Source organism: Thamnophis sirtalis, unplaced genomic scaffold (genome assembly GCF_051295495.1).
Source record: "Thamnophis sirtalis isolate CommonGarterSnake01/CBP01778 unplaced genomic scaffold, rThaSir2_p1.2 scaffold_3, whole genome shotgun sequence".
NCBI lineage: Eukaryota > Metazoa > Chordata > Lepidosauria > Squamata > Natricidae > Thamnophis > Thamnophis sirtalis.
The window spans coordinates 171,200,379-171,212,710 of record NW_028261383.1 but is presented as its reverse complement, the minus strand read 5'-3'; the positions used below and the strand labels follow the sequence as shown (position 1 = coordinate 171,212,710).

The window sequence follows — 12,332 nt, the reverse complement described above, 5'->3', positions numbered from 1 at the left end:
TCCTATAGAAAAGGAGAGGGGAGGCTTGGAAAAATTGATTTTTTGGGGGGTGGGGGGCAAGTTGTTCATCCTTGCTTTAGCAAAAACGTTGATCTGATATCTGGAATCCTCAGTAACTTAGCTGATGAGGACCACTGAAAGGGGCAGAAATATTCAACATCTTTTTAAAGTCTATTCTTCCGGAAGTGAATTCTGCCTCCTACACCTAGCTCCTTTACAGCCACAAGGTGTCAGGCAACACCCTTTTCATTCTCTGTTTCTCCAAAACAATGCTTGAAAAGAGGGGATTTGGGGGGTTGGGGGGCAGGGGCAGGCAAGGAATTTCTGGATCCACAAGAAAATAAGTGGAAAGCAGTCAAGCGTCACCAAGCCGTATCTTATCAGATTCTTTATCCGATTGCCCAGAACGCAATATATTAAGGGACAAAAATGAGGCATTGAATTAAAAGGTGTTCTAGGGATTGCATGTCCAACTCAATGCTGTTAAACCTTCCAACTCCAAAACAGGGAACATAATTCTCTGAGCTGAAAGAGGTAGCAACAGGAGGCAGTGAGCTTAAGATTTGTGCTCATGATTGCGGGTTTGAGAGCAGAGAACTTCCCCAAAGAGTGTTGTCCACATCTATTAATCTGCGTATAAGTCTTGGGGAGGTTTGGTTTTCCTGCCTTTGGTACCAAACGGCCCTATCATGGACCAGACTAATTCCTCAATTTGCCAGATTGAAGGAGGCACACAGAAATAAATGCTCAAGGATCGCCTCCAGGAGGAAGGGCACAGAGATCTCCTACCCTGGCACAATGCCCCAGGCTTCAACGTGAGTCATGATCCCAGCTGGTTAATATGATGTGACGGCTGCTTCCCAGCCCCCCCCCCCCCCCCCCCCCCCCCCACAAGAGCCTGCTTCCTGCCAGTGAAAAAGATGCTGTCTGGCTCAGGAGCAATTAAAGCTTTAAGAACCAGAGGAAGCTAGAAACCGAAGCCTTCCGCCATCTCTTTTGCTTTGACCTAAAGACCTGATAAGACACCATAGGGAGCAACCGCCCAAATTGAGAGGTTGGAAAAAAAGCCAAGTCAAAGGGGCACAGAAAGGTATTAGGTGAGACCTCCACCTTCAGACTGGCAATGATCCTGTCCTTTAAAAAAAATAAAACTCTCCCATCATCGTTTATTTCACACCATCAGGCTGGAAAAAAATCACTTGCTTAAGTTAGGTACATCGGGCACAGGGGCACAACCCGTGTTATTTATTTTTATTAAGGTAGCAAAAGGCAGCAGTAGAAATGGGTAAAGAGGAACTATATACTCTATTTAGGATTAAGATCTCATGTTACAAACTTTGGGGACGAGAGAAGCTAACTCACAACTATGTTAGAAGGAAAGCGAATCAGATTTTGGGAAAGCAGAATTTCAATTAAAATTAAAATCCAGTGGCTAAAATAACCCTCCTTCAGATTGTCTACTGGGTGACTCTAGGAAACCCTTCAGAAACAGAAGGCTGAATGTGTGAAGAATAAAAATTCTTGCCCAACATATACTGTGGGCACCGTGTTTTCAAGGACTGTCATAAAATATCCCAATTTTACCAGCAGACGTTATTCTATAATATGACCTGTTTATTTCTTGTAGGCCGTATTTCATCCAGAAGATGCCCAGACCACTAAAATCTGCTCTTTGTGCGCTACTCAAACACTCCATTGGTGATCCAGACTGTAGAAAGTACAGATTCTTCCCCATATTGCCTATATTTTGGAGAGCGGTTTGGAAGTTACAATAGGCGGAAGGACCTCGGTCAAATGGCCTTTCTCCAAAGAGAATGCCATAGCGATTCTATAAGGCAGTTGGACATGGGGATATATCCAATGCATCCTTGGAGATAAAGACTGGGTTTGCATCAGGGAGATCCAAATTCAAGTCTCCCCTTGACCCTTGAGCTGACTGGCCACAGGAGATGAAATTAGCCATATATGCAGCATGTCGCTTGGAGCCCTCAGAGAAAAGATGAGAGATGTAAGTAGAAAAAAAAAAGGGGAAAAACATTCAAAGCTGACCCAGCACCTCTGTTCTCAAGTCAAGAAATCACTCACAATCAATAGCAATAGCAGTTAGACTTATATACCGCTTCATAGGGCTTTCAGCCCTCTCTAAGCGGTTTACAGAGTCAGCATGTTGCCCCCAACAACAATCCGGGTCCTCATTTTACCCACCTCGGAAGGATGGAAGGCTGAGTCAACCTTGAGCCAGTGAGATTTGAACAGCCGAACTGCAGTCAGCTGAAGTAGCCTGCAGTGCTGCACTCTAACCACTGCGCCACCTCGGCTCCCTAACAATCACCCCCGCTCCCATGCTAAATCCAACTGGATCAGGCCTGTAAAGCCAGGCCAGCCCTGGATCCTAACCCAGCCTTCTGCTGAACATGCTTAATCCACTGTCCCCCCCCCCCCCATGGCGCTCTGACCACACTAGTCATACTTGTTGAAAAGGTTGAGGCCGATGCGGTACTGGCGGCGCTGCACCACGTCGTTGTTGAAGGCAGGAGAATCCCAGCTGTGCCGCGTCTCCCGCTGGTAGGTCTGCTTGCAGGGGCCCCCAACAGTGGTGGCGGTGGCTGGGGCAGGTGGAGGTGGGTCGCGCAGGCTGTCCCGTGAGGAGGATCCTGAGCTGCAGTTGATGGTCTCGTTGGAGTTGGTGGTGCTGTTGAGGCTGTCGTTGTCGCCATCGGAGTTGTCCGGCGGAGGAGGCGGAGGGAGGCGACTTGGGGCCTGAGGGGGTGGGATGGGCAAAGGTGGAGGAGGCTGGCTTTTCTCAGGGTGATAATGACGGTGTGGGTGTGGGGAGCGTGCAGGCCCTCCAGGATGTTTGAGGGTGCCATGGGGGCTGCAGCCATCTTGCTCATACATGAGCCCCCGATTGACTGAACCCCGATCAGAACGGTCGCTCAGATCCACTGAGCTGTCACTGGGAGGCTCAATTGTGAGCAAGGGCAAGTGAGCGCCCCGAAGGCGGTAGTCCCGGCATTCCAGGCAAGGTGTGCTGCGCCGGCTCCCGCCCCCATTCTCCCGGCTGTCCTCCCGCTGGGGCGCCCCCCAGTACTCCGGCCGTGGGGGTGGTGGGAGGGGCACTCCCGGAGCAGGCTCTGGGGGCTCAGTGCTGGGGGGGCACTCCAGAGAGAGGGGTGACGTGGGAGCGCCTTCGTCCAGATAGAGTGTGACATCACTGAATGAAGTGGCAGCACTGTCACCCTGCTGCTCCTTGGATTCACTTTTTTCCAAAGTGGGGCCAACAGGTCCTCCCTCCTGGCCAAGTGGGTGGCAGTTTAAGGCTTCATCAATCGATTCCGCCAAAGACTTCACCTGTGGAGAAGCAGAGAAGGAGGTCAGCCAGGGCAGATTCTCTTTGAATAGAATAGAATAGAATTTTATTATTTGTATGCCGCCCTTCTCCGGGAGGACTCAGGGCGGCGAACAATTCAAGGGGGGAAAAAGGGGAACATAAAAAAACAAAATACAAATAATAAAAGTAAACAACAGTCGCACAACCATACATGTCAAGAGGGGAGGGAACTCATCACCCCCAGGCCTGCCGGCAAAGCCAGGTTTTGACGGCTTTTCGGAAGGCCTGGAGAGAGGTGAGGGTCCGAATCCCTGCGGGGAGTTCATTTCAGAGGGCTGGACTTGCCACAGAGAAGGCCCTCCCCCGGGTAATAGCCAGGTACTATATAGTACGTTGGCACTATAATGGTGCAGGGGGAGAGGAGGAGGCTCATCCTCCTGTCTCTTAGGAGACAGGAGGAAGAGCCACAGACTGGAGAACAGTCAGATAAGACACAGCTGAGTTTGCAGAAGAAATGTGGACATAGCAAACATCTCAGAAGGCACCCTCCCTAATTTCTTTTGACTAAAAAAGCAAGGGGGTGGGGAGGAATCAGTGGTGGGATTCAAATAATTTAACAACCGGTTCTCTGCCCTAATGACCAGCAGGGTAGGTGGGGCTTGGTGGTCATGTGACTGGGTGGGCATGGCCAACTCAACATCACTCGCGTTGATGGACGCTTCGCCTTAGCTGTTGCAATGTCATATGGGTTAACCGGAGAGGCAATTTCTGTAAGCAGGTCAACAAAGATTAGGTTAGAAACAACACTAGAATGTTTCCTTCCTGCCTTCCTTACAGGATTAGCCCTGGAGAGTGGAAAAAAACAACCGGTTCTCCGAACTGCTTAGAAAGTTACCAACCGGTTCTCCCGAATAGGTGCGAACCGGCTGAATCCCATCACTGGGAGGAATGTACTTTCAGATTTTGCAAGATTCTGTTAAAGATAGAACTAACACTTGGAGGTGCGCTTCTTAACCGGACTACAAGGGCTCAATGCATATTGTGAGAAAGAAACAGGGGGAAACCACCCTCTGCTAATCAAATCAATCCCGCACCTTATTTTAATTAATGAACTCCCGTTTGAATGATCTTTTATGGAACATATGGTGCTGCAACAGTGAGAAGATAAAGTAAGTTATCAAATCCGAAAAGCAGAATTGTTATAGTATCAAGCTCATTATAGTATCGATGTACCAAACTGAAATCTGTGAACACAAGTGATCCAAAGGATGATTTATAGGCAAGATGTTTTGTTCACACTAAGCTCCTTCAGCACTGCTGTAAAATTGTTTTTCTTCCATTAACTGGAAAAACAAAAAAAGGATTCCATACAAGGTTTTCTTATAACCTATCCTATTTACAAGGATGCCTTATGACATTTCCTTCAATGCTATTTGGTGGGGGAGTCATCTGCAGTGCAACTTCTACTATTGCTGCTGCTTTAGGTGATTACTGTATTTTTCGGAGTATAAGATGCACCCTTTTTCCTCAAAAAAGAGGCTGAAAATCTGGGTGCATCTTATACATTGAATACAGCATTTTTTTTGCCTCCCGAAGCCCCGTGCCCTTCTCCAAAATGGCCATGCATACCCTTGTGGAGGCTTTCAGAGAGCTCCTGGGGGCTGGGGAGGGCAGAAATGAGCAAAAAATGGGCCGTTTTTGCCCCCCCCCAGCCCCCAGCAGCACTCTATAAGCCTCCATAAGGCTATGCATGTAATTTTTTTGACAGAAAACGGGCCGGTTTTTGCTCGTTTTTGCCCACCCCCACCCCCAGGAGCACTCTACAAGCCCCTCCCCCAAGGCTATTCATGCCTTTTATTTTGAAAAAAACGGGCCCGTTTTCGTGAAAAACGGGCAGTTTTGGGGAGGTTTGCAGAGTGCAAAAACTTTTTTTTCCCTTTCTGAAAGCTCTTTAGTTAGAGTGATTGACAAGAATTACATTGATCAAATGCTGTGCCAACAGAAACAAGTCTTAGGTGCTGCAGGTTGTCAGCGATTTCCTTCTCCAGCACATGGATAAATACACCTGGAAACATCTACCTACCTACCTACTCTCTCTCTTTCTCCCTACCTACCTACTGTATTTCTCTCTCTCTCTATCCCTCTACCTACCTACCTACCTACCTACCTACCTACCTACTCTCTCTCTCCCTACCTACCTACTGTATTTCTCTCTCTCTCTATCCCTCTATCTACCTACCTACCTACTGTATTTCTCTCTCTCTCCATCTACCTACCTACTCTCTCTCCCTACCTACCTACTGTATTTCTCTCTCTCTCCATCTACCTACCTACTCTCTCTCCCTACCTACCTACTGTATTTCTCTCTCTCTCCCTCTCCCTCTATCTACCTACCTACCTACTCTCTTTCCCTACCTACCTACTGTATTTCTCTCTCTCTCCCCCTCTCTCTCCCCCTCTACCTACCTACCTACCTACCTACTCTCTCTCTCTCTCTCCCTATCTACCTACTGTATTTCTCTCTCTCTCTATCCCTCTATCTACCTACTACCTACCTACTGTATTTCTCTCTCTCTCCCTCTATCTATCTACCTACCTACTCTCTCTCCCTACCTACCTACTGTATTTCTCTCTCTCTCTCCCTCTATCTACCTACCTACTCTCTCTCCCTACCTACCTACTGTATTTCTCTCTCTCTCCTTCTATCTACCTACCTACTCTCTCTCCCTACCTACCTACTGTATTTCTCTCTCTCTCCCTCTCTCTCCCCCTCTATCTACCTACCTACTTACCTACTCTCTCTCTCCCTACCTACCTACTGTATTTCTCTCTCTCTCTCTCTCTCCCTCTACCTACCTACCTACTGTATTTCTCTCTCTCTCCCTCACTTTGTCTCTCTCCCTCTATCTACCTACCTACTTTAAAAAAAAATTGCCTCTTCAAAACCTTGGTGCGTCTTATACTCCGGTGCGTCTTATACTCTGAAAAATACGGTAAGTCTGTGAAACTCAATGGGAACCCAAGAGAAAGAAGCTAATGTGGAGCCCTTTTAAGTTTCATTGCATAATAAGATGAAGTGAGAATGGAAATATTTTCCATTCAGATATTCAGAAAGATAAAGGGCACCTTTGAATTTACCTGATCTTACTTATTTGGTATACAGTATTACAGGCTTGAGAACAGTCTATGACTTGGAGTGAGTAGAGACTGTTTCCAGATCAGTAGGTTACCATAAAGTAGTGGTTATGCATTATATGAGAAGTCCCTTTTGCAGGAGAAACATCAGGCCCCATCATCATCTCTTTGTTGTCTTGTCAGAAATGTTGTCTATCGTATTACTTATTTGCCAAGGCTAAAGAACAATGCTTTTTAAATGAGGCTCAAGAGGCTGTTTTCTGTACCAAGGAATCCTTAGACGCACTTGCACAGTTATTAAGCCTACTTTGTCTGGGCTGCAAAACCCAGACAACCCCTGGATATGAGTCTTCCTCCCTGTTTAATGTTTATCTGGGTTTCTGCAACCCAAAAATGGTACAAAAAGCCCTGGGCAGAGCATGAAGAGGTTCTAAGAGGTTCTAACATGGTGAAACCACAGAAACAAAGACTAACGGTAATAAAAGGAACTCAGATTATTAACTGTTCTGTAAACATAATTTTAATAATACCAAAGTGTGTTAATTGTTTGATGCTGACTTGGTTGGTTATCCCTGTACCTTTGCATGCCACAAGAGAAATACGGCGTGGAGTATCTACTGTGTATAAATTAGTTGTGATTTCTAGGAGGAGTCAGTAAAATAGGATTTCAGAGGAGAGGTGAAATTCCAACGAGGGATTTGCTAAGTCATGACCCATTTTTCGTAGCTTGTCTCTGTATATACTAAACAATTATTCCTGCTGCTAATAAGAGCTAAGCGTTAGGATTGTAACATTTCAACCAACAAACCAGGGAGCCTCGGCATTGTGCTCATTAGTTTTCCAACTTTTTTTTCCATTTTGTTTCTCTGAAAGAGGCTTACAAAAGTAAAAAAAAAACCAACCCACTACAACTGAAAACTCAAGTAATATCAAGGCAAAAAATCAAGCATGCTTCAGTTTACAATGCAATCCCAAATGGGATTATCTTTTCTAAAACGGCTCATCCTGATTAGGGGCAGAAGATTTGTGAGGACACAAGCTTCCCTTCGCTTGCCCTGTAGGGTTATAAGGAAATGAATTCTTGCTGCTTTGCCTGGGGAGGGGAGGGGGGTGAAGTGGAGTTGCAAAAACAAATTGTATTGTATTTATTAGATTTATAGGCCGCCCAATCCTGGAGGACTCCGGGCGGCTTACAAAGAAGAAAAAAAGAAAAGCGAAATAAAACATTAAAAAAATTTTAAAAATTCCAAGCACGCATATGTTCAATCGGGGCTGGACCTTAACAATAAGGTCAACAGCCCCAGGCCTGCCAGAAAAGCCAGGTTTTAACAGCTTTTCTGAAGGCCATGAGGGTGGGTGAGGTCCGGAACTCTGGGGGTAGCTGATTCCACAGGGTCAGAGCAGCCACAGAGAAGGCCCTCCTCCGGGGGCCCGCCAGCCGACATTGCCCGGCTGATGGCATCCTAAGGGAGGCGCACTCTGTGGGATCTTATCGGCTGTTGGGAGGTATGTGGCAGTAGGCGGTCTCGCAAATACGCTGCTCCTGAGCCATATAGGGCTTTAAAGGGAATGACCCATGAAAATATTGGCTTCTGCCAGCTTCAACTGACCCTACTTTGAAGTGGAAACCTGGACTATGATGAAATCCTCTGCCGCTCTTCTACGTAGATGAAAAAAAAGACTAGATGCAGCATAAGGAGAAGGTTCTTCCAGCTAGAAATGAGACCCACAGGCAGGAGGTCCCCATCTATGCATTGATAAGAGCCAAGGTGGCGCAGTGGTTAAATGCAGCACTGCAGGCTACTGCTAGATCAGCAGGTCAGCGGTTCAAATCTCACCGGCTCAGGGTTGACTCAGCCTTCCATCCTTCCGAGGTGGGTAAAATGAGGACCCAGATTGTTGGGGGCAATATGCTGACTCTCTGTAAACCGCTTAGAGAGGCCTGAAAGGCCTATGAAGCGGTATATAAGTCTACTGCTATTGCTGCTATTATTGCTATTGCTATTGCTATTGACTTTGCTCGGGGGGCAGCAGAAGATACTTTGATACGGTAGCAGAGAAACAATGAGGTTTTGGGAAGGGTTGAGAAGCATCAGAGGATATAATCAAGATGGAGAACACATTTGGGCAAAGATGATTTCTTTCAGCATTTCAAGGAAAGCTACCTAGAAATGTGCAGTTTGGGCCTTACCTGCTTGGAGAAGGAATCCTCCAGCTCCGTGATGTCATTGCAGAAGCCTCCAGAAGAGGAATGCAGGGAGCTGCCATCCAAGCCGGTCCGGCATGAGCCGCTGTAGGGAAGGCCGTGATCCAGGAGGTGAGGTCGAGCAGTAACCATGGAGCCCTCATCCAGAGAGGCAGGTTTACCTTCAAAGTAAGGGGCATTCTGGGCCTTGTCATATTCCTCAAACGAATATTGCATCCGCATGTTGGACAGGATGATGCGCCGCGACATACGGCTCTCCGACGCCGAACTTCTTAGGCGCTCAAACTTTTTGTTCATGCGGTATTGGCGGAAGGCGGTTTGAATTGTACGAGCTGCCCGCCGGCTCAAGAAATAGCCCCCATACTTCCGCTCCAGCATCTCCACCTGCGATGGGTATCAACAGAGAGGAGGGATTTGGAAAAGACAAGAGGGCGATGAGTGAGGAGAATAGGAAAATCGAAACATGAAGCTAAGAACAAGCCAATCACCCCCCCCCCCCCCAAAATAAACAGTGGGTTCTGAGCAAGATATCTCACTGGGTTTTCTCAGAGGAAAAGGAACCACAGGATATTGTCAATTTCTTCCCAAGAAATACATGAAGCAAGCTCAAACTGAAGCAGCCTATTTTCAGGGCCGGATTTCCCTATAGGCTAACTAGACTTCAGCCTAGGGCCTCAAGATCAAGAGGGGCCTACATTCAAATTGTTAGCAAAATTAAAATTACGCTATTCTAAAAACAGTGAACACTAAAACACTGAACCGAAAATAAGGAGAAATTCTACGCAATAGCAATAGCAATAGCAATAGCAATAGCAGTAGACTTATATACCGCTTCATAGGCCTTTCAGGCCTCTCTAAGCGGTTTACAGAGAGTCAGCATATTGCCCCCAACAATCTGGGTCCTCATTTTACCCACCTCGGAAGGATGGAAGGCTGAGTCAACCCTGAGCCGGTGAGATTTGAACCGCTGACCTGCTGATCTAGCAGTAGCCTGCAGTGCTGCATTTAACCACTGCGCCACCTTGGCTCTTGGCTCTTTATTAGTCCTACGCATAGGACTAATAAACAAACATAAAAATGTATTGGTTAAGATCGTTCCAGCGCCGCGGCAGTTGGGGAGCCCGCCCACGTTCCCGGCACCGGCGGTCGGGCGAGAGGCGCGGCCGCTCCCAGTAGCCGCCCCGTCGACGCGGAGCCCACCAGCGGCCAGGCAGGTGAGGGCGAGGGGGCCGAGCCGGGCAGCTGAGCGCAGCAGGGGAGGCGGCTGGCCTCGCTGCCTTTGCCGCAGAGCAGAGCCGCCCTCCGTCGGGAGGCCAGCTATATATATTGATATATATTGATATATATCACAGTAATGATGTATTTTATTGTCTCTCGTGTAACTTACAAACTTAAAAATGGGAGGTGAAAGGGCCTCATAAGTGGAATAGCCTAGGGCCTCTTTTCATCTAAATCCGGCCCTGCCTATTTTAGTGCAGCCTATGCTGGCTCTTGGCTATTATGTCTTCAGACAGGTTTTCCCATCACTTGTTATTAAAATGGAGGTGCTGGGGATGGACCTACAGCAGTGCTTCTTAACCTGGACAAGTATTATATATTATGATGCATAATATTATATATCAATACTAGAGCACATATTTTGCACATGCAAAGCCTGGGTTTCTCAGCCTTGGCAAATGTCTATGGAGAGTCTCAGTCATCCATCTAGGTTCATGGTTGTCCCAAAGCTGCTTTTTCAAGAGGCAACTGGACCTTCTGGTTATTTTTTCTTTGAAGACGTTTCGCTTCTCAGCCGAGAAGCTTCTTCAGCTCTGGGACCAGAGGTGGGTTCCTACCAGTTCGCACCTATTCGGTAGGACCGGTTCGTCAAATCTACCGAACCGGTTAGAAGAGGTTCCACCAGTGGACCTGGAAAGCAGGCCACACCTACAGAAGAGGTTCCAAACTTTTTTGAGACCCACCACTGGTCCTTGGATATGATTATTCTACACTATCATGCTCCTATTTATAAAACTCGGTGCCTCTGTGAAAGGTAAGGATGACTACTGCGTTTGAGGTGCAATCAGAACATTGCGTGTGTTGAAGTTGTTTTAACACAAACCAAAGATGCCTTTTAAAAAACAAGTTTACATCATATTCTTATGCATGCCAGTGCTGTGTGTGAGGTAATTTAAGGTGGTTCTGACAAGTGTCGTCGGCATCTTCATATCCGGTCACATGGGCGGCAAGCCACTCCCATCCGGTCACATGGGCAGCAAGCCACTCCCACAAAGGAGGCCACACCCACAGAGTAGGTTCGAACAATTTTTGAAACCCACCACTGTCTGGGACATTTTCAAAGAAAAACCAGAAAGTCCAGTTGCCTCTGGAAAAAAACACTTTTGGGTCAGCCTTAGCAACTTTTAAGATGTCTGGACTTCCAACTTGCTGGCTGAGGAATTCTGGGAGTTGAAGTCCAGACATTTTGAAGTTGCCAAAGTTGAGAAACATTGACCTACAGATCTTTCCGGTGCAAAGGATATGCTCTAGTATTAAACAGTCTCTCTTTGGATTTCTGCCTTTGTCTGCCCTTCCAATGTACAGATATTGGCTCTCTCAATCTTTTAAAGGGCTTTTGTGGGGCCAGGTTTTCCTGTTTCATAGATAGTTCCCACATTGGCTCAATCTACAAAATCTTTTATTGCAACCTTCAGACAAATCAGGTGCTTAACTCCCAAAATGCCCCACAATAACTGTTGTGGCCCAGCAGGAGCCGTTGGAGCTGCCACCAGACTTCGACAGGGAGGGGCCCTATGAGTTGGCTCTGGTGCACCCTGGACAGGTTCTGACTCTGAGGAGGGTGCAGAGAGGCTGGTTGGCCACCAGGAGGTGCCTGAGCCTTGGACCAGTGGGAAGGAGTTTCGAGTTTCGAGTTTAATAAATTTATATGCCGCCCAATCCCGAAGGACTCCGGGCGGCTTACATAAAAAGCAATAAAAGGAATACTAAAAGGTTTAAAAAGTAGAAGACAAGGCAAGTTAAAAAAGACACAACATGCACTCAACCTTAGTGGGGCTGGATCTCATTCAAGAGGTCAACAGCCCCAGGCCTGCCGGAAAAGCCAGATCTTAATAGCCTTGCGGAAGGCCGTGAGAGTGGGGAGGGTCTGGATCTCTGGGGGTACAAGGGAGGAGACAAGGGAGTGTGATCCTGAAGTCCTGCATTGGAGCAGTGGGGAGGAGCCAAGGGAATTGTTCCTGGATGCCCGGCAACACCGGGCAGATCGACGTAGAGAGCAGCTACGCAGTTACCAAAGATAATTGGACCCAGATGATTGTAATTAGGCTCCTCTCAAGATAGTATTTAAAGAGAGACTGGGAGGAGCCTGGTTTTGCAGGATTCAACATCATTCCTAACGCTGGAGAAGCTGTTATCTGTCGAAGTCTGAGTTGCTGCCAAGGTTCTTATCTGTTTGTTATGCTTGGCTTTCAGCCACCGAGGTTTTGGTTGCTTGCTAATAAAGTGCTGTGACATTCCAGTTAAGCTTGTCTCGGCATTTGCTACTGGGTGGAGGAGGGGGTCAGAACAAATAATGCTGGCTCACTGGACTTCAAGGGAGCCACAGGATTTTATTCCTGCACATCAGGAACCCCAGAAGCAAGGGGTTCAGCACAATCTACG

At 47.3% G+C, this 12,332-nt stretch overlaps 1 protein-coding gene across 1 annotated transcript in view; it reads right to left on the bottom strand.

Moving 5' to 3' along the window:
- IQSEC2 (IQ motif and Sec7 domain ArfGEF 2) overlaps positions 1 to 12,332 on the bottom strand; it is a 208,902-nt gene that overhangs the window by 20,480 nt on the left and 176,090 nt on the right. The window contains exons 4-5 of the mRNA XM_087710929.1: positions 8,658 to 9,056; positions 2,471 to 3,351 (exon numbers count right to left, since the gene is read on the bottom strand). Of these exons, the coding sequence (XP_087567055.1) occupies positions 2,471 to 3,351; positions 8,658 to 9,056 (1,280 nt within the window). The remainder of the gene's footprint in view (positions 1 to 2,470; positions 3,352 to 8,657; positions 9,057 to 12,332) is intronic.